The sequence below is a fragment of the Arachis hypogaea genome, chromosome 14 (assembly GCF_003086295.3).
Source record: "Arachis hypogaea cultivar Tifrunner chromosome 14, arahy.Tifrunner.gnm2.J5K5, whole genome shotgun sequence".
Taxonomy (NCBI): Eukaryota; Viridiplantae; Streptophyta; class Magnoliopsida; order Fabales; family Fabaceae; genus Arachis; species Arachis hypogaea.
The window spans coordinates 140760583-140782544 of NC_092049.1; the positions used below are offsets into that span (position 1 = coordinate 140760583).

General features: G+C 32.6%; 4 protein-coding genes across 7 annotated transcripts; 1 reads left to right on the forward strand and 3 right to left on the reverse strand.

The window, feature by feature from the left end:
* Window positions 1-2962: 2962 nt before the first annotated feature.
* Window positions 2963-4679, reverse strand: LOC112798039 (F-box/kelch-repeat protein At3g23880-like). The gene is made up of 2 exons (XM_025841194.2): window positions 3477-4679; window positions 2963-3207 (listed from the first exon to the last, which is right to left on the reverse strand). Exons 1-2 carry the CDS (start codon window positions 4622-4624, stop codon window positions 3165-3167), a joined length of 1191 nt encoding a protein of 396 aa, XP_025696979.1. The 5' UTR covers window positions 4625-4679; the 3' UTR covers window positions 2963-3164.
* Window positions 4680-6915: 2236 nt separating this feature from the next.
* On the reverse strand, window positions 6916-8901 carry LOC112798040 (F-box/kelch-repeat protein At3g23880-like). The gene is made up of 2 exons (XM_025841195.3): window positions 7623-8901; window positions 6916-7360 (listed from the first exon to the last, which is right to left on the reverse strand). Exons 1-2 carry the CDS (start codon window positions 8809-8811, stop codon window positions 7335-7337), a joined length of 1215 nt encoding a protein of 404 aa, XP_025696980.1. The 5' UTR covers window positions 8812-8901; the 3' UTR covers window positions 6916-7334.
* A 6059-nt stretch (window positions 8902-14960) lies between these two features.
* LOC112798042 (disease resistance protein RPP13-like) lies at window positions 14961-19520 on the forward strand. Of its 4 annotated transcripts, none has more exons than XM_072215290.1 (5): window positions 14961-15304; window positions 15412-15693; window positions 15853-18651; window positions 19011-19083; window positions 19213-19520. In XM_072215290.1, the coding sequence occupies exons 1-4, from the start codon at window positions 15099-15101 to the stop codon at window positions 19072-19074; spliced, it is 3351 nt and encodes a 1116-aa protein (XP_072071391.1). In that variant the 5' UTR covers window positions 14961-15098; the 3' UTR covers window positions 19075-19083; window positions 19213-19520. The 4 variants fall into 4 exon arrangements, with proteins under 4 accessions (XP_072071391.1, XP_072071392.1, XP_029153897.2 ...); XM_072215291.1 differs by having other exon boundaries at window positions 19160-19366; XM_072215293.1 differs by having other exon boundaries at window positions 15173-15304; window positions 15437-15693.
* Window positions 19446-21302, reverse strand: LOC112798043 (F-box/kelch-repeat protein At3g06240-like). The gene is made up of 2 exons (XM_029298065.2): window positions 20002-21302; window positions 19446-19742 (listed from the first exon to the last, which is right to left on the reverse strand). The coding sequence occupies exons 1-2, from the start codon at window positions 21164-21166 to the stop codon at window positions 19699-19701; spliced, it is 1209 nt and encodes a 402-aa protein (XP_029153898.1). The 5' UTR covers window positions 21167-21302; the 3' UTR covers window positions 19446-19698.
* Window positions 21303-21962: the final 660 nt, after the last annotated feature.

Below are 21962 nucleotides of genomic sequence, written 5' to 3' on the forward strand. Positions count from 1 at the left end.
TAAAATTTGGTGAATTTTACTAAGTATATATATATTTTTGTCAACAACCAATAATTTTAAAAAATGATAAAAAATATATAATTCGCAAAAAATTACCAAATTTTAAGAATAAGAATATCTCATTTTTTTAATCATACTTGCAAAAAACCACATCAAAGTTCAATCTTTAAGACATTTTTTGAGAAATACATATTTAATATTCGATATTTTTGTAGCGTTTTAAAATTATTTGAGGACATTTTTGTCGATAAAAAAATTTGGGTGCATTTTGTCAACAACAAAATTATTCGAGTATATTTTTGACAGTTTACCTTATTATTTTATTAGTTAAACTTAGCAAGTAAACCCCAAAATGTTATTTTTGTAAATTTATGTGTAATATCTAATAATAAAAAGATTGTTTTTAAGAATATAAAAGTGAGAAATTAGTCTCTAATTTTTTTAAACTGTTATATTAGATATATTATTTTTTAAAATAATAAAATAACAATAATTATGCTACATGTAAACTAAAAATTAGTTATCAAATCAGCTAATTGTATAAAATATATGTCAAAATATAAAATAAAAATAAAAAATAAGTTAAATAATATATGTATTTAAACACAAATACATAGTAATTAATTTTTTATATGAATTTTTCATTTTTGTAATAGATTATTTTTTATTAATAAAATGTGTAAAATATGAAAATAATATGTATAAAAATATACATTATATGATAAATGATTTAATAGTTAATTGTAGGAATAAAGGCCCAATTTGATCCTTATCCATTTTGACGAAGGACAAGAGCCTTGTTTAAAAAAGAAAAAAAAGAGACATTTCGGGTCTCAACTTTTTTATTTTAGGATAATACAATTTTTCTATTAAAAATATATTAAATAATAAGAAAAATTAGTTTTGTGGGAGTTTTATTTTTATTTTGTGGGAGTTTTAAACTCGCATAAACTATTAATAAGTTTATTTTTGAAAAATTCTTTTATCGGTGGTGGTTAAGTGGAGAAAGACCATTACTTGAAATGATATTGCAGAAAAAAAAATAATTGCACTACGAAAGTCTTTTAAAGGAAAAAAAATAGCATCGAACAAGAAATGAAATTAGATAACATTAATGTTGATGATATTTGTATTGATGATGGTAATAGTAGAGGAGATAACGATGGTGATAAATTCTAGTCACACAATAAAAAAAATAGAGGTAGAAGTGATAATAATGAGAATGAAGAAGATAGTGGTAATAGTGATCATAATTGGTTATATTGTTGAAAAGAATTTTGCGGGATTTAAAGCCCCACAAATTACAAATAAAACTCTCACAAAACTAACTTTTGTTACTATTTAACCGATATTTTATCAAAGAAATCACATTATCCTAAAATAAAAAGTTAAGTAATTGTAGACAAAGGCTGGATTGAGTCTTTACTCCTAATGGTAGCATTGAGTTATTGACCCAGCATACGATACCATGCAATGACTACTTACTAGTGTTAGACCTATACAACTAAATAAAAAACTACCGAAGTAGCCAAAAATAAGATACTCCTATGTCTAGGTTGCTGAGATATGCAGGCAAAATTACCAGCCAAAATAAGTGCATTTGAGAATAACTATAGTTGTTCATATTGAAATTTCTGGTTATGTTGCAGTTAAGTGATTTTGTAATGGTGGTAGATGTGGCTTTTTTTTTTTTTTTTTATCTTGCTGCAAGTTTTTTCTCTGTCTTTTGCTGCATCGAGTAAAGTATTAGGTCATCAAAATTGTGTATTCTTGATCAATCTAAACTCTAAAATATATAAAATACACCTATGTTTCAAAGGATTCCTCTATGTTACACTTTGGACAAAGTATTAAACAGTGTGAATTTAAAACATTCCTATGTGGTTAGCTTTTTCTGGACACTACCCTAAGTTTCAAAGTGAAATGAAGGAACATGAATAACAAATAAACAAAACAAGCAAAAACGTATTCATTGAGCACTTATACATGAATGGGACCGTGCTTTACGTTCACCCCCAAAATTTTGTTAGTCGCTTTCTATGGAAGAAAGGTGAAGATAAAACGCATGTTAAATTAAAGAAGCCAATAAAGTGTACATTAAGCACTTAGCAGCATAGTCCGAGATATTATTCTTCTCGGACATTTCAGCATTCATCACCTCATCTCCAGCTCTTCAACACCAGAATAACTTGCTTGACTTTTTCATCATAATATGGAGCCCTTAAACTAGATATAACAATGATAGCTCAATGCTGTTGATCCATATAATCTTAAATGACCAAGAAAAAAAATTGAAGAATCAAATATAAAATTATGCCTACTTAAGAAAGGTATATTTAACATTCTAGTCTTAAACATTTATTTGTATCTAGATCTGCTCATAAATCCCTTTTTTTTTCTTTTAATTTCAGAGTGCAATAGCTTTCATCTTTTGTTACACATTCAGAAACGGGTTAAAAGAAAATGGAAGCTAGCAAGTTATGTCTTCATTTTGCTACGATACTTCTAGAGATCTAGGAAAAACAGGGCAAAGAAGAACAAAGAGACACAAGACTGTTAGGAAGTACCTAACAAAATAACGTTGAAAGTCATACATAAAAATGTAAAATTTACACCACCATAGCAACTATATCAACATGCTACAACGTTTCATTACCGATACAACAAAATATAAGATGAAAACAGAAAACTTAACGTGGTTCAATTAACCTACCATGATAGAAAGTCCTAGCTACGAGCACATATTCTATGAACAATTAAGAATTCAAGTGGCTAATACAAAGATCCTAACTGTAATCCCAACAAACAAAATACTGAAATACTTACTACTAAGACCAAACTGAATTGACAAATTAACAATTTGTTTACATGTTAAATCTCATATTGATGTGTGATATTCTGTGTAGACATGATAATGCAACCAAGGAAATATTGAAAAAGATAAAGCATTTAATATAACAGATTGGATTCAACTAGAGGAAGCTATATATATATTTGCACTTTCAAATGTTCCAGTTTTTCACATTCATAGTTGGAAGGAAAATCATAATTTAAAGCAAAGCCAAAATAAAATAAAATTCTCTAGAAGCTTCTTCCAGCTCAATTTGTCAATCCTACACTATTTACAACAGAATTAAGTGTCTTTGTCGTGCAGTCATTCTCTTCTAATTCTCTTTCCTTGTTTGACATCTTTCTGAATCTGATGGCCTACAGAAAAGATCACCATTGCATTATACATGAAAAACGAATAAAAGTTAAAATCCCTCACCACAAGACTAGGCTTTAGGAGGCAAGACAGTGTGATCAATGATTTCCTAAGTATTGATAAATTCCAATTTCACCATCCATAGACAAAAGTGGCATTTGATTGGAACTTGATGCATAATGCATATTACTCATTACTTATTCATTAGTCACAATGCAATGAAAACTAACAGGAATAGCTTGGTGCAAAGCATAGGAGAATAGTTACATACCGATTATCCTTATCCTTAATGTCAGTAGGGAGTGGCAAGAGACTCTCTGTATACACAGTAGAGGTTTCACGGAAGGGAAACTGACAAGGAAGTTTTTTAATATGCTCGAGGAGGTCTCCTCTGACATTATATATGAAGCACCCTACTTTACGAGAGAAAATAGAAGCTGTTCCAATAATATCACCATTACTGGATAAGCACAAAGGCTGGAAGTTTCCACAAGGAATCTGATAGAGAGTCCAAGATGAATGCACTTTATATTCTTTCATCACCCATATGTGAGTGTTATAGCAGTAGCTATCATTATTGAGATAATACTTATTGAGATAATACAAGGCTAGGCAGCCTCCTAGTAAGGCGAGACTTGAATAGTAGCATTCACTCATTGCAGGTTGTTCCGGGGCAGATATCATTGAGAAAGTCCTCTCCTTCAGATCAAAGATAAGAATAGCATCCCTGTAAGATTTAAGAGACGAAGGCAGCCAATGAATAGCACCATTCAAGAGCAATCCATGAGGTTGCCACTCCATAAGACCCGATGATTTGGGGAGTGCAGCATCAAGATTAATCCATGAATTGGTTCTCAAGGAAAAGCAATCAAAGTGATAATGGTCATCCTTATCCTGCCAAGCTATAACAACTAAGTAGTCATCCCGTGAAACATCATAACCAAATCCATAGAGATGGAACTTCTTGGGAAGGCTAACGCCCTTGTGCTTACGACGAGAACCAATATGAGAGTAGGATAGTCTTTTATTGGATCCAGTCAGTGGGTTCCATACCACAAGAAAATTTAGGTTTCCATGTAAGAGAACATAGCCTCTGCACGATCCCAGGACCTTAAAATCACAAACTAAGTTTTTATTCTTGAAAGGGGGATACACCTTTTTTATGCGCGATGCATCATTGTCGTCAATAAATAGTGCCCAGTAAGCCTGAGTGTAGTTTATTGTGAAGATGAATGCTTTGGTGGCTGCGGGAGAGTACTGAAAATGCAATTCCGCAAAATGTGGATCGGAAATAAGAGAATACCAGAGCTTCGAAACGCACTTGAGGCGAACGAGATGTTTGGCCGGCACTCTCAGAAAGATTGTGTGAATCAGGTCATGAGGGAGGATGTCGTGAATGCTCTTCTGCTTCTTCTCCATGCTCGACGCCTCTTTGGCTTTGTTCTTCTATTTAGGTTAAAACTTAAAACACGGGATTATTAGTTAAAACTTAAGGTATTAAATAGTTATTTCGGTGCCATTATTTTAATAAGAAAATTTTTTTAATAAAAAAATATATTTTTTCATTTTTTAACATATTTGATAAATTTTTAGTAGTAAAAATAAAAATACTAGAAAAATTAAAAAAATATCTTTTTTGAGAAGCTGTAATTTATATCTTTTTTAAAAGATATTTTTTTTAAAAAAGATGTTTTTTATATAATAAATAAACAAAAAAATACTTTTATATTATTATTCCCAAATATAATTGATAGATAAAAATATCTTTTTACATGAGATATCCAAATATAAAATTACTTTTATTTTTTCATAAGATATTTTAAAAAAACATAACTAAAAAAAGATCTTTTTTAAAAACTCACCCAAACAAGTTCTAACCCCAAATTGTTATTTTGTAAATTTATGGATAATAATAAAAAAATTGGTTTTTTAGGATATAAAAGTGAGAAATTAGTCTCTCATTTTTTAAACTTTTATATTAGATATATTGCTTTTCAAAAACAATAATAAGTATATTATGTATATACTAAATCATTTATTAAATTAATTATTTAAATAAAATACATATTAAAATATAAAATAAATATTAAAAAATTAAAAAATACGTGTATTTATATACAAATATGTCATAACTAATTTAGTGACTATTTTTTATATTCGATTAGCATTTTTGTTACACAAATTTAGTCTCTAATCTTTTTAAAATTATGGTGATTAATTTTGTTTTTTATTCTATTTATATTCTAAAATCATGTTCAAAATATGATATTATAACTTATATCTTTTTAAAGTGTGTTTAAGTAGTTCTAGTAAATACCTCTGTTATGAAATTGTATGAGTATTATTAAGATATTAAAAAAAAATTTAAAAATTATTTTGTATCTTTTAGTATATTTGAAAAAATTTTAATAGAAAACATAAAAATATTTAAAAAATAAAAAAATATTATTTTTTAGAAATTATAATTCATGTGTAAAAAATTTTTGTACTTTATTTATGTACAGAATATTTTAAAAAGGCAATACTGAATTTCTTCTTGCACACTTTTAGCACATAGAAAATTAACCAGAAAACTAAAATAGAAAACTGAAATAGAAATCTGAATTAAAAATCTACAGCTTATACATTCAAAAATCAATGAAATAATATTGTAAAGAATACATGCAAATTAACCATTTTAAAGTGCAGTTCACATCACAAATCTCATATGGAGATGTGATATTCTGTATAGAAAATATACCAATTATTACATTGTTTCTACCAACCACAACATAGAATAAAAAGGCAATTAATTATGTAAACCCTTTATAATCATCTAAACAGACGGGTTAGTACTAAGAAAACAAAACTAGTAACTTAATGATAGATAACTCATGAATCATGATAATGCAGCAAAAGAAAAAAAATTACACAGATAAAAAATAAAAAGCAAACGAAAATTTTCAACATATATAGAAGACGAAAAATAAAACAGATAATATAAGAAATATTACTATCAGATTAAACTCAAGATATATTGGATTAACAAGATGTACTTAAACTCTATTTTCAATTTTCAGATGTTCTTTAGTTATTTTCCCTTCATATTTGGAAAGAAGATCATAATTCAAAGCAAAACTTGAGTTTCTTGAAGCTTCTTCCCACTCAACTTGCGAACCCTTAGTTTTATTTACAGCAAAATCACATGTCTAAATTGTTCAATTGAATGTTAGCTCCTGATTCTCTTTCTCTTATTTATGGAATCACTTGTGCATGCTGCTAAATCTAAGTGTTAACTGGAGGGAGTAATCAATGAGAAAATACATTTATGTATAGTAATAGCCAGTTCAGCACAATATAGCCTGTGAAAGATTTTCATGGCTAAAATTTCTGATGCTAATTCTGCTTCTCCTCAAAATTATTCACTATGTATTTTACTCCCAATAGTTTAAAATTAAATTAGATACAAGATTAATAAAATAAGCACACATTGCTCTATAAAATAGAGGCAAACAAGAATTTTATAAGAGACTCTATACTTTACATCTTAAGTCTGCATGAAACACGTATTATCTCAAAAAGAATCTACATTTAAAAAGTTTTGGACTGGGTTCATAAGATTTTGACATGATAAAATCTGAAGCTAAATTAACATTAGACAACAAAATGAATAAATGAAGAAAAAAGTACTTCATCTTTGTATCAAAATAGAGAGACATGAGACTATGAGAGTGCATGCAAAACTATTTATAGGAGTACTTATCCTTTCAAAACATGTTCAAATAAGCCCCTCTGCCACCAATGCCGTGGATAACTGGTTTGACATACAAGGTGCAGCAAGTTTATATAGTCAAAATAAAACAACCCTCATATATACTGTAATTTTTTGTTTCTGGGTTGGCATCATCCAGTGAACTTCTAAAAACAACCACGCTAAAGATAAAGACTAAAAGAAGAAGTATATCATGTAATCTGCAAAATAAATCCTATAAAGTTTTGCATAACCAACCAAGAAATATTACTATTAGATTTGATTCAAAAGATATATTGGACTTAAAAAGAAACTAAACTTCATTCGCACTTTTCAAATGTTCTCCCCAAGTGGGTGTTGGCTCCTCATTCTCTTTCTCTGTTTGAATCTTTGGTGATGCTAAACTTGATGGTGAACTTGATAGCCTGCAAAAACGCAGAACTGGTAAAAGTCAAAGCTTTAGACATGAAAAATATCTAAACTTAGTAACCCGATAGGAAGCAAGACAATGATTAATGATTCCCTAAGCATTGATAAATTCAAATTTCAATATCCATGGACTAAAGTGACATTTGATTACAACTTGATGCATAATGCATATTACACATTACTTATTCATTAATCACAATGCAATGCAAACTAACAAAAATAGCTTGGTGGAAAGCATATAGGAGAATAGTTACATACAGTTTTCCTTCCTTTTCTTCTTATCCTTAATGTCGCCAGGGAGTGGCAAGACCACAAGAGACTCTCTGTATAAACAGTATCGGGTGGGAAGGGGAGAACAAACATTTTTAAAATGCTTGAGCAGGTCTCCTCTTACATTGTATATGAAGTACCCTATTTTATCATAACCTCTTCCAATAATATCACCATTACTGGATAAGCACAATGGCCGAAAGACTTTGCAAGGAATCCGATAGAGAGTCCAAGATGAGTGCACTCTATATTCTTTCATCACCCATATGTGAGTGTTACAGCTATTATAATTGCGATTATACAAAGCTAGGCAGCCTCCTAGTAGGGCGAGACTTGAATAGGAGGATGCACTCTTTACAGGTTGTTCTGGCCCAGATATCCTTGAGAAAGTCCTCTCCTTCAAATCAAAGATAAGAATAGCATCCCTGTAATCTTTAAGACAGGAAGGCACCCAATGAATAGCGCCATTCAAGAACAACCCACAAGAATTATGGTCAAACCAATCCACTGCGTTGGGGAGTGCAGCATCAAGATTAATCCATGAATTGATTTTCAAGGACAAGCAATCCAAATGACATTGTCTTTTCCAATCGCTCCAAGCTACAACAAATAAGTAATCATCCTGTGATGCATCATAACCAAATCCATACAGACGCGCACTATAGGAAAGCCTAATGCTACGGAAGATACGACGAGGACCAATATGAGAATAGGATATTCTTTTGCTGAATCCAGTCAATGGGTTCCATACCACAAGAAAATGTGGGTCACGATCCAAGAGAATAAAGCCTCTGCAAGATCCTAAAACCGCAAAACCAGACGGTGGTTTCTTCTTGAAAGGGGGGGACACCACTTTTTGTGATGCATCATTGTCGTCTATGTAAATGAAGTAAGCTATAGTGGCTTTTTCTATGAAGAAACATGCGGTGGTGGCGGCGGGAGAGTGGTGAAAATGCAATTTCGCAAAGTCAGGATTAGAAATTAGAGAATGCCACAGCTTCGAAACGCACCTGAGGCGAGCGAGATGTCTGATCGGCACCAGCAGTAGGATTCTGTGAATCAGCTCAAGAGGGAGGATCTCGAGAATGCTCTTGCTCTTGTGATTCTTCTTTTTATCCATGGTCGCTTCCTCTTTTACTTTGTTCCCTGTATGCCTCCATTTCTTCTTCTTATCCATGCTTGGATTGCTGAGCTTTTCGCAATTAATATAGCAATTCTTCACTCAAACCGGGGACTTGAAATTGCTTTGAAAACATAAGACAAAAGGAAGGGAAGGGAAGGGAAGGGTCAGTTTTGGATTGACCATTTTAAAAAAAAATACTTTTTAAAAAAAAATAAAAATAAAAGAGTTTAATTTATTTTAAAAAGTTAATAAAAAATCCTAAAAGACATATCAAAATTTATTGTTTTTAATAATTATTTAGTCATCAATGTTTAAAAATATAAAGTATAAACTAAAATATATTGTTGAATTATTAGGTTGTTAGTTAAAAGTAATAACTAAAAATAATGAATTCTCATAGTCATCTAACTTTTTTAAAATTAAATAAAATATTTTTAGATTTATTAAATAAAAAAATGTATTTAATTCAGTAACATATCACTCTAAATTAAACTTTTTTATTCAATATATTTTTTATCTCACATTCTAATTATTTATTCAATATTTTTTACTTTTATCTTCCACAAAATATTGTGCAATTAACCTCAAAATATTTATACTATAATGAATTAATCAAATAAAAATATTTGAATAGACAATTTTGTAATCAATTTCTCAACAATGATAGTTTCATTCTTTTTTTTTTAAATGTCTTTTGTTTCACTATAAAAAATTACCTTAAGAAACTATGTTACATTTTTCATTATAAATTTTTGTGGTCTGACATACAAGATGATTAAGCATTAATTTATTTTTGTCTGGATCTGCCATAATTTGCCAGAAAACTACCTAAAATTAACCACGCTAACAAAATTAAAAAATAAAGTGTATATTTTGTCTAGAATAAATAAGAAAGATAATATAAAATATAAATAGAAAACTTTAATATTGATTTTTACCAATATAATTATTTTATTATAATAATAAAAATAATTAGTATATTTACTAGTATTATATATATTATAATGTATACTCAAAAGAGAGAAGAAAGAGAGTTTGTACAAGAGAGAAGAATATTTCTGTTTCTATTACTTGTTGTTTTTTTTTTGTGACTTATTACTTGTTTTATTGCGTGAGACTTAGCCTTTTATTTATAAGCATACAAAAGGTAAATTTTCAGATGGAATTAAATTCAGTCTTTCTTTGATAGTCTAAATTTTTTACTTGAAAAAGTTAGCCGCTCAAACATTAATGGGCATCCACCTCATGTCTTATCACAACATTTATATAATAGACAAAATAAAACATCTTAAGTAATCTTTTGTATCACATAATTGTCAAATTTACTTGTACATTCTTTATTTCATCTTTAGCTATTAAACAGCCAAATGCAAAAAATATAGGAGCAAACAAATTAAGTAGTCTTTTCTGTTACTATACTTAGATAAAGGCCTAGAAAAAACAGGAAAAATAATAAGAGACACTAGACTAGTATTAATGTCTACAACTTAATTTAGAATGCAGAATTTATAACAATTCTAAAAGTTATAAAATATATACTCAAGACAATTAAATTTTTATACTTTATTTGCAGATATTTGAATCTTAAATACACAATACTAAGTGTGTATTTGAGTCCTCATTGGACACTCTTAACACATCAAAAAACAATCAGAAAACTAAATTAAAAATCTACATCATAAAAAAATTTATTACATTTAAAAACTAATATTGTAGAGAATATATAAAAATTGACAATTTTATCTAAGTATTCTGTCATCATCAAATAATAAGCATAAGTAAGGTTAAACGGATATGTATGTGATGAATTTGGAAAACTCTATTTTTAATTTAGTAATTATCAAATATTATAAATGTGATTAATTACAAGATTATTATTTTAATTTTAATTTTTATATGTTGATTAAAATAATTTTGCAATGTAGGTTTTATGTTGGACCAATTTTCAGTCTTAGTGTTAAATTGATGTGACCATGACTGAAATATAATTTTGTTTCTTGGACCGAATAAAAAAGAAAAGATCCGAAGCCCCAGTATGAAATCAAAATTCAGCCTTATATGAAATGAATGTTGGCTGATTTGTTTAATTGGGCCAGTTTCTATTAACATCATCATTAAGCCCATATTAAACTAAAGATCCAATGCTTGGTCCGAAATCTATTGAGAAAGAAAGCAAAATTGCTTCATGCCTCCAACGGATCCCATTTCTTATTTCGGGATGAATTTCAAAATTTAATTTGCTAGCATTGAAAATATAAATGAGAGAGAGAAATTGATTTGATTGCTTTAATGTCTCTACATGCTACTCAGCAAAGGGAAGTGGAAAACTTGAGTTTACTTTTGTTCTCTCTCTTTGTTACATTAATTATTGCTCAAATCCATTGAATATTTTCTTTATTCTCTCTCTACTCTTTCTTTTCTTTCGGTCATATCACAGTAGCAACCATGGAAGCTATAGCAAGCTACCATAGAGAAGAAGAAGCACGCCACAAGACCATCACAATGATGACAAGAAAAATAAAACAAAAAGTATGTTGTGGCTAAGATCTTCAACCAAGAATGGTAAGATTTGGTGAAGAGATCTTGGCTTCTCCATACCCAAAAATGGATGATGAAGATTTCGGTCAGAGAAAGATTTCAGGGATGGCTCATATCTGCTTTTAGGTTCACTCATCACAGAAGGTAGCTAGGGTGATTACGTGAAGGATGAAGTAAAAGTGGAGCAGGAGGAGCTGCCATGCATCAAGAAGCATCAAGGGCTAGGAGTCCTTCTTGGAGTGTAAGCAAGGAGGGATGGCTCGGATTGATGAAGTTTGGTGTAAAGAGAAGACTAAGAGGTAATTGCATGTTAGATATAGCATTCGGTTTCCTCTTCTCTCTCTCTGGCCGAACCGGTTGCATGAAGAAAAAGAAGTTTAGCTTGGTTTGTTTGGTTTCAACCGTGGAGGCTTCCCCCTATAAGTAAGGGTGAACAGCCAGGGTTTGAAGTAAGGAGTGAGAGTGCAAGGCACAGAGTTCTCATAGCTACCCAAGTTAACAGAAGTTCTTCTCCTTCAATGTATTCTGTTTTGTATTTTTCTGTTTAATTTTGTCATGTCTTGAGTCTCATGAAAAAAGGCAAACAATGAGGTTTGTATGAAAAAGCTATAGAGCGAAAAAAGGCAGAGAGTGCAAAATTAAAAGAAAAAGCCATAGTAGTCGATAGAGTTCCTTTGTACATCTGTATTGTGTTTCATGATTCTGTGGGAATCTCCTTGTAAGTTGGGTTAGCACTTTACAGTTGAAGGCTTGGCAGTGACCAAGTCAAGTTCAGTTTGGGATTAGATTTTGTACTTGTCCCAGATAGAAAGGGTAGTTCCTAGAGAGAATTGGTGTTTGTAATCAAGGATGATTATAGTGAAATTCCATCATTGTTGTGATGGAGACTGGATGTAGGCTGTACTACACTTAGCAACTGAACTAGGATATATCTTGGTGTAATATTCTCTATCTTCTACTCCATTTCTGTATCTGCTGTCTATGAGATAAAACTAAAAATATCTCGTGCCTAGTAACGAGATAAAAAGAAAAAGTCTCGTGGCTGGGTACGAGACAAAAATAAAAAAGTCTCCAGAAATTGTTTCAAAAACTAGAAAGTATTCTAAAGTGAAAAATGGGCTAAGATTTAACCCCCTTCTCTTAGCCACTAAAACCATCAGTATAAAATATGTTGATTTCGTTTGTAAAAACATAAAAATTTTAAGAAAATTCAATGTATATGTAACACCTAGTTCAGGTAAGCACCTCTGCCTCTACATCTGGTTAGTTATCAAAACTTTTTGACTAATAATTTTATCAATCACATATTAATTACTTATATGACATTAAAATAAATCTTTTGAGTCTTATTTTATTATAATGTATACCTAATAATATTACAAAAGATACACATAAGCTAAAAGTTATGAGGAATGCTAGGGGGTAGCAATTTTGGTGTTTTATAACCATTAATTGGCCATCAATAGTATTTTTAATAGTGTGAGATTACATCTAATGGTAGGAGATCACTCACTTTTATTTTAATGATTAAGTGCTGGCCAGAAAACACAAAAATTGCTGGCCCCTAGACTTTTCCAAAAGTTATTTATGGTGTTGCCAAAACTAACATTTTAATCCAAAGTATACAATCAAAAAAGTATATTTATGTATAACACGCAGCATAATATCGAAGCATACCTCACCACAAGACTAGAGCGTAGGAAGCAAGACAGCTATTAATGATTCCCCTAGCATTTGATACATCAAGTTTCACCATAAATAGTCAAAACTCACATCTGAATGTAACTTGATGCATAATGCATCTTGCTCGGTACTTTTACATTAATCACAAAGTAATAAAACCTAGCAGAAATAATGTAGTGCAAAGAATGGCAGAATATGATCTATCCTTTCAAAACATGTTTAAATAGTTTTTCATTAAACACCTCTACTATATATCCTTAATTAAGCAGTAAGTTTAATATAAGAATTTTCATAACAATAAAAGTTAATAATCTATGGTTTTAAACCATTCAAATTTAATGCTAGATGACTTGAATTTTTCATCAGTAGTGGATTGATTTTCATGTTGTTTAGTTTTTCTGAAAATATGATTTAACAGTTGGCATAATACTACTTTTATATCCGCAATAATAATAATAATAATAATAATAATAATAATAATAATAATAATAATAATAATAATAATAATAATCAAAGAAAAAGGATGAAAGAGGAGATAGAAGATATGGATGTATGTATGATTCAGTCATTATTACTATTCTGTCTCTCATTTGTGATACTGTTGCTACTGTTAATATTGGGGAAGAAGAAGTCAAACATGTGTAACCCAAGGTTCAAGTTTTGGAAACTTCACTCCTCTATTAAAGGGTTGAGAGCACAAAGTTTGAGTTCCCATAATTTACCGAATTATTCATTCTTTTCTTTCATGGTTCTCTATTGAATATTCTGTTTTTTCAGTTTAATCTTTCTTTGTTTTAATGGTGAAAGGCATTACTATGACGAATGTAAGAAAAAACCATTGAGTGAAAAAAGGGAGAGAGAGAGAGAGAGTTAGACTTGAAGAAAAGCCTATGTTTATTTCAGGAATTCTTTGTACATTTTACTGTTTCGTTTTCATGATCCCGAGGGAATTTCCTTAGAAGTTGGGTGAGCATTTTGCAATTAAAAGCTAGGGTGAGTTTTTAGTCAAATTTGGCTTGGTAGAAGCTGGATTTGTCCCCGATAGAATTGGGTAGAATTTTAAGAAAATTGGTAAATATAATCTTGTTCAAAAATAGTGAAATTCCATTATTGTTGCGTTAGAGACTGGAGTGAATAGCTGAACCAGGATATATAGTTGTGTTACTTCTCCCTCTCTTCTCTGTTTCTGGTTTTATACTTTAGGAGAAAAAACAAAATAATCTCCTACTTATTATATCCAACTAGACATCACAGCTATATACCTTATGCACAATTCTGTTCTAGCTCCTCCTTTGACAAGAGACAAAATAAAAGAATCTCCTACCTTTCACCCGAAGCAACTCTACATAATCCAAAAATTCTATCAAGTTCTAAGATTACTCAAATAAAGTTAAAAGAGATCTAAATTCAACCTCCTCTTCTCTAAATCATTGATATCCATCATAAACTAAATTTTTTGCAAATTTTCTATAATTACTTTCTTGATTAGTAATATTAACTTGTATTCTAAGAGTACATATTAGCTAAATTCAGCTATTTAACCTTTTTAGCAATTAGACATCAAACTTTTAGACACCATAACAAACACCTGGTCAATAATATAACTTTGAAAGTAGCAAAAAGGTTACATCCAAAAAAGTTGTCATTATGCATTATGCATAGATGGAACCTTAAATACTCGGTAATGAATCCTAGACTGCTTGATCTTGGCGCATAAAAACAGTTAGAAAACGACATTCACACACTATTGTCTGAATTAAGTCATCACATTTACAAAAGGTGGAGAAAAAAAAGAAACTTCGTCAACATGTAGAGGTCCAGACTGTAGTGTAAATAAATATTTTTTCAATCATAATAATGCAACTTGTGCGTAAATAATACATAAAATTACGTAGACACATGAATCATGATGTGCAACTTTGGGATAAAGTAAGGCAATGGAGAATGACTAAAATATTTAGTAAGACTAACGACTTGTGAATGACTTACAACACAAACTCCATTTATGCGACTTTAGAATTTTAACATTGGCAAAAGCTTTTCTATCAAGCATAGTTTCTTAGTTCACTGTTTGAATAACTATGCCATCACAATTGTAAGATCCACTAAAACTTGGTCTCATGGCAGATCATGATGCAGAAACTTCCTCCTCACGTTTCATATATGATGTTTTTCTGAGCTTTAGAGGCTTCACCCGATACGGATTCACTGATCGCCTCTATCATGCTTTGTGTGAGAGAGGAATCACCACCTTCAGAGATGATGAGAACCTCAGAGTTGGTGATAGAATCAGAGATACTCTTCTTGAAGCCATTGAAAGATCCAGGTATCACCTCACTGAAAACTGAAAATAACTAACTGCTTACATCATCATCACCTAACTACTAACAAGTTTAATTAACTAATTAATTTACTCATGGATTATAATAACAGGATGTCTATTGCTGTGCTGTGTAAGGACTATGCTTCTTCCACATGGTGTTTGGATGAACTAGTACAGATCATGAAGTGCTGGAATAATGGAAAACATCAACCAGTTTTGCCAATCTTTTATCAAGTGGAACCATCAGATGTGAGGCGCCAGAGGAACCAATATGAAAAAGACATGATGAAGCATGAAGACAGATATGGCAAAGACTCCCATGATATAAAAGCATGGAGGTCGGCTTTGCGTGAAGTGGCCGATCTAAGTGGAGTGACTTGTACAGTGAAGAGGTGAGTAACCTTTAGTTCATGAAGTAACCTTAATGTTTTAGTGTTAGCTTCTGTTTTCACAGCTTCTTTACAAGATTTTGAGCATTTATAGTAACTTTGCTTCATTTTGTGATGGTGTATGTATGTATTTCTTTATATAAAATGAGGTATTTCTTGCAGCTATGAAGGTGAGATTATCAAGAAAATTGTTCAAGAGGTCTCGGAAAAGCTTCCTCCTGAACCACTATACATTAAGCATCCAATTGGCTTTGATTCTCACTTTGAAGCGGTGGAATCACTTTGGAATATTGAATCTGACAATACCATTTGCCTGCTGGTCATTTATGGAGATGGTAACAAGACCACATTTGTTGGAGAGTTGTTTAACAAGTTCAGGCATCAATTTGAAGCTGCAAGTTTTCTTGACAAAGTATCTGAAAAATCAGCAAGAAGCGGCCTCGAAAATCTCCAAAAGATACTTGTGTATGAGATGGGTGGGCATAAAAGACCTACGCGGGGAAGCACATTAACAGGATCTTCTGATATAAAACAAAGTCTCCGCGGTAAAAGAGTCCTTCTGGTTCTTGATGATGTTGCTACTACAGAACAGTTGCACTCATTGGTAGGAAGAAGTGATTGGTTTCATCCTGGAAGCAGACTTGTTATAACAACAAGAGATGTCAGTTTCCTAAATAATCAAGTGTTAGATGGATTCAAGATTGAGAAATATTGCATTAATGAAGGTGAATTTGAAGGAATGGAAGGTGCTAGATCCAATCAAAAGCAAGATAAGGTCGTTGAGGAAGATATGGTGGGCTTTGTGAATATCTTTAATTGTATAATTGAGCAGTTGAAGGAAAATAAGTCATATCTTAACGTTATCTCCGTGATAGGCATGGGAGGATTGGGTAAGACTACCCTTGTTAAAAATATTTACAACAACAATGAGGTGAAGAAGTTGTTCTCTTATTGTGTGTGGGTTACTGTTTCTAAGGACTACAAAGCCAAGGAGCTTCTTCAAAGCCTTCTACAAGGTTTTGGGTTTTCCATGTCTACTAATGGTGAGGACTATGAAAAGAGCAAGCTCCAAAAGTTCTTAGAGGAGAAGAAGTATTTGATAGTACTTGACGACATATGGGAGCCTGAAGTTTGGGATGAAATAGAATGCTTATTTCCGGATAACAAAAATGGTAGTGCAATAGTGATAACTAGCCGGAATGATGGCGTGGCAAACTATACAAGATCAAAGTCCTACTACCCTCCATTGCTAGATAAAGATGAAAGTTGGAAATTATTCTGCAAAAAGGTGTTTAAGGAAAGGGAGTGTCCCTCTGTTTTAGAACATATGGGTAGATTAATGGTTGAAAAATGTCGAGGTTTACCGCTTGCTATTGTAACCTTAGCAGGAGTTGTTGCTAAGAAGAGGAGAGAAACAGTTGAGTGGATAAGAATCGTGCGCAACGTTCTTTGGTATGTTGACAAAGATGATGGCAGAGTAATAAATGTGTTAAAGCTCAGTTATGACAGTTTACCTCAAAGACTGAAGTCTTGTTTTCTTTTTTTGGGGGTGTATCCCGAAGATTATAAAATTAATGTGAAACGATTGAAACTATTATGGATTGCTGAAGGATTAATACAACTGCCAGAAATAGGAATATCAGATGGTCCAGAAGTAGAAGATATTGCTGAAGAGTACTTGAATGAGTTGGTGGATCGTAGCTTGGTGATGGTGGTAGAAAGAAGGAGTGATGGCGGGGTCAAAAGCTGCTGGATTCATGACCTTCTCCTTGATCTTTGCATATCAGAGAGTAGAGCTGATAAACAAATAGAGATCTGCACGGAGAAGAACATTAGTTCCTTGGGCAATGCTAAATCTTGTAGATTGTCCCTTCGAAAAAATTATATGGTTTCACTTAAGCAGTCCGATCACTTCAGAATCCATTCTTTAATCTGCATCTGGGACGACATCAACTTTGGATGGATACGTCTATCAAGTTTCCCTTTAGCTCGCATTGTGGACCTTGGATATGGTACTCTTCATTCATCAATGGCCCGGGATTTGGAGATGTTTATCTATTTAAGATACTTGAGACTAAGGAAGTGTTTCCACCAATCAGACGAGGTTGTTCCAATCTGCGCCCTTCCAAATCTAGAAACTCTAATTATTGAAAATATTGCTCTCTATGGTCATAAAGATGACTATAGTAATACTTATACTCTCCCACATGAAATATGGAGGCTCAAGAAACTGAGACATCTTGAAGGGAGGCTATGCATGACGAGTAAGACGATTCCAACGGACACCCCCGGAGAAGACTGTTTGCCGAATCTCCAAACCCTCCAAGTTGTCACTCTTGAAGAAGGATTGACAGTATCCTCCATTGTTAATGGAAGATTCCCCAAGCTTAGAAAATTGGGTTTGCGGTGGAATATCAAAAGTAAATATACAGAGCATCAATTATTACAAGGCTTGCATCACCTGGAAAATCTAGAAAAACTAAAACTGGTGGACTTTGAGGAATTACCATTAAAAGCCCGGGAATTTCCTTCCAGTATTGCCAAGATAAACATAATGTTATCAGATGAGGAGCTTCAATGGTTTGGGGAATTCAACTACAGTTGCTTGATTACTCTGGGAGACCTCATCAGCCTCCGTGTTCTGAAAGTAACCATGCAAGGGTTGGGCAGTGGCGACTCTCTTCGCCTTGCTGCTGGAAGCTTCCGAAATCTTGAAGTGCTTCATTTGGCAGAGAAGAATTTCAAAGAATGGATATTAGAGAAAGGTGCAATGCCATCTCTCCAGCATCTGATCATCGAATTCTGCAACTTGAATGAGCTTCCAGAGCAACTGTGGTCCTTGACTAACTTGCAAGTTGTGCATGTTGTTGCCCCAAAGCCAGCATTGAGAAATAGCCTCGAACATGTTAAGCCCAAGAATGGTTGTAAGCTCATCATAGAAACACTCGACCAGTATCTTGGGCAAGTCATTTTTCCTTTTAATATATGGTACTCTGATGTGATATAGTAAGCATGATTTCCTTTTCTAATATGGTAAAAATGTCATACATTTTATTATAATCACCACTACAGTGATTGAGATAAAGTGCAGTTGTATATCTCTCTTTTATAGAGGTTTAATATTACTTTATTTTTATTCAATTCTGTTTTGAATTTGCATTAAGCAAATTCTGAAATATTGCTAGTTGTTCTAGTCTGGTCTATTTGTAATCGATTGAAAGTTTCTTTTACATGTTAGTTTAAGTCTAGCAGGTTGATATAAGAATCTTATTCTTATCTATCAATCTATCTATCTATTAACATCTAAATAATTTATGCAGAAGCATAACTAAGCGGAGCTATCAAGTCCCACCATCAAGCCCAGAATCTCCCACATCCAACTGAAGTGAATAGGTAGAAGCTTTTCAATCTTCTCATATTTTTATTCATTATTTTCTCTCGATGTCTCTGAATTTATATTTCTCAGTAGATATATCCATGAACTAGGCAGAGCTATCAAGTCTAATCACAAGCATATGCCAGGTTTTAACTTCACATTTCAAACATATATGTGGAGAATGGTCCTGCAAGACTATTACATTGTTTCCACCAACCATCAATGCATTGAAGAAAAGGCAATTAGCTATGATGTAAGCTTTTTGGAATCATTTAAACAGAGAAATCAGTATTGAAAGAACCGAATCTAATGTTAGATCAGTCAAAGATAATGCAACAAAGTAAATATTGCACGGTGATAAAACATAAAGAAGCAAATGTAAAACTTCAACTGCATATATAGGGCTATTATATATAATTCAAATTCAAAAGACATTGAATTTAACAAGAGCAAACTCAATTGCATTTTCAAATTTTTGAGTTTTCCCCAATCATAGTTGGAAGGGAAATCATACTTTAAAGTTTAAAGCAAAAGCAGAATAGAACAAGAGTTTTGAGAAGCTTCTTTCCAGCACAACTTGCCAATCCTACACTTCATTTACAACAGAATCAAGTGTCCAAGTTGTTCCCATGTTAGCTCCTAATTCCTCCCTTGTTTAACCTCTTTGTGATTCTGACTGAGTGCATAAAAGACCAACCAGTAAGACTCACCGGATTAGACATGAAAAAAGAAATAATCTTAACCTTAAAGAACCTCAATTGGAGACGTGATAATAAGAAGCTAGACACGGTTTAATGGACTTCAAGGTCACCATCAGTGGTCAAAACTCACCTTTAGTTGCAACTTAATAATCCATCAAGCTCATTTTGTTTCAATCAATCATAACACAAGCACAAATAACAGCAACAAAATGACCCAAAGCACACATTACATACCCTTTTTCCTCTTCTTCTTCTTGATGTTGCTAGGGACTGCCATGAGACAGTCCACATGTACAACGGACCTTATGTGGTTGGAAGGCTCACCATAAAGATATTGAACATGTTTGAGCAGCTCTCCTCTGACATTATATATATAGAACCCTACTTCACCATCTGAAGGATAACATCTTCCAATAATATCCCCATTAGCAGATAAGCACAGAGGCTTAAAGAGTTCAAGAGGAATCTCATACACAGTCCAAGACGACTCCACTTTATATTCTTTCATCACCCATATCTCAGTTGTATTCTCTCCTGCTGTATTCTCTCCATACAAATAGAAGGCTAGGCATCCTCCTAGCAGGACGAGATGGGGTTTAAATAGGTGTTGCCCGCATATCGTGGAGAAACTTCTTTCCTTCAGATCAAAGATAAGAATGTCAATACAGTACTCATAAGTAGACCAATGAATAGCCCCGTTACAGAACAACCCCTTGGGTTTCCAATTATCCCAGTACGATGATTTGGGAAGTGCAGCATCAAGACTAATCCATGAATTGCTTCTCAAATAACACAGATCAAAATGGTTTTCGCCGTCTTTACCCTTATAGGCTACAACTACTACATAATCATCTTGTGACGCATCATACCCAAAGCCATATAGAAGCGCATCATGGAGAAAGCAGAAGACCTTAACAAGACGATCATAAACTCTACCATTTATTACGGCATTAACCATATGAGAGTATGAGATTCTTTTGCAGGAATCAGTGAGTGGATTCCATAAGATAAGAAACTGTGGTTCGCGGTGTAAGAGTACGAACCCTCTGCAGGAACCAAGAAGATGAAAATCAGAAGGTGGCTTCTTCATGAAAGGGAGAGAGAGGGCTATTGCATCAACGCCATCATTATCATCTTGAAGCAGTGCGTCGAGGTCAACTGAGTAAGCGTGAGAATTGTCTTGGAGGAAGAGGCATGTATGAGAGGGTGCGAGAGAGAGGTCAAGATGGGATTTTGCGAAATTGGGATCGGAAATGAGAGTATTCCATAGCTTGGAAACGCACCTGACGCACGCAAGGTGTTTGATGGGAACCCTCAGTAATATTGCTCGTATCAGCTCCGGAGGAAGGAGATCGTTGAAGCTCTTGAGCTTCTTCTTCTCCATGCTGGACTGCTTCATTACTATTGGTCCAATGTTAGGGTTTTTGGCGAGGAAGAAGATTCATATGCCCATTCCATCAATCCGTTTAAAAAGACGAGCATTTTCCCGCGTTTTTTTTCCCCTCTTTTCGGTTCCTAGAAATAAAGCAACTTTGGAAACAGTTATTTTAGAAAAATGAGGAAGCAATTCAATTTTACAGCAACCATAATTTTTTTTCTTTTTTGAGTTATTGTTGATTTTGGTCAAAGGTTTCAACCGATGAACAACAAATCTTAATACAAGGATTAATGTGATTTGATAATAAGCATTTGCTGAATTCAAGTTTACCATCAAAACTTAATAGTAATCAACTTGGGTTGGTCGAGTGATCAACTCACTTGTTTACTTAAGCCAGCATTAGTGATTCGAATCCTGCTTTGTGCATACAGGAATCCATTGACCAGCAACAAACCCTTAAATAGAGTTCCGATTCGCGATGGATTAGTCATTGGCCTGTCGTATTGGGGGATACCGTAGGAATGAAAAAGATCAAAGCTCATTAGTAGTTACAACATACAAGATAGCAATTTTAATTCCTATTGTATGCAAACTCAAATAAATCATAAATTTAACCAAATTTTAATGTTAGTTTGACACAGTGCATTAAAAAAAATTAATTTCTCATTGTGAAGTGAAAGTAGGTAACCAAGCAAGCTCTGAACTAATTGCAAAACATGAGACAATGTTACATTTTCTTTTTCATCTTCTTATCAGATTAATTAATAAACAAACTAGAAAAAAATGTGGATAATGTTGCAGCCTCCTCTGTTTCATG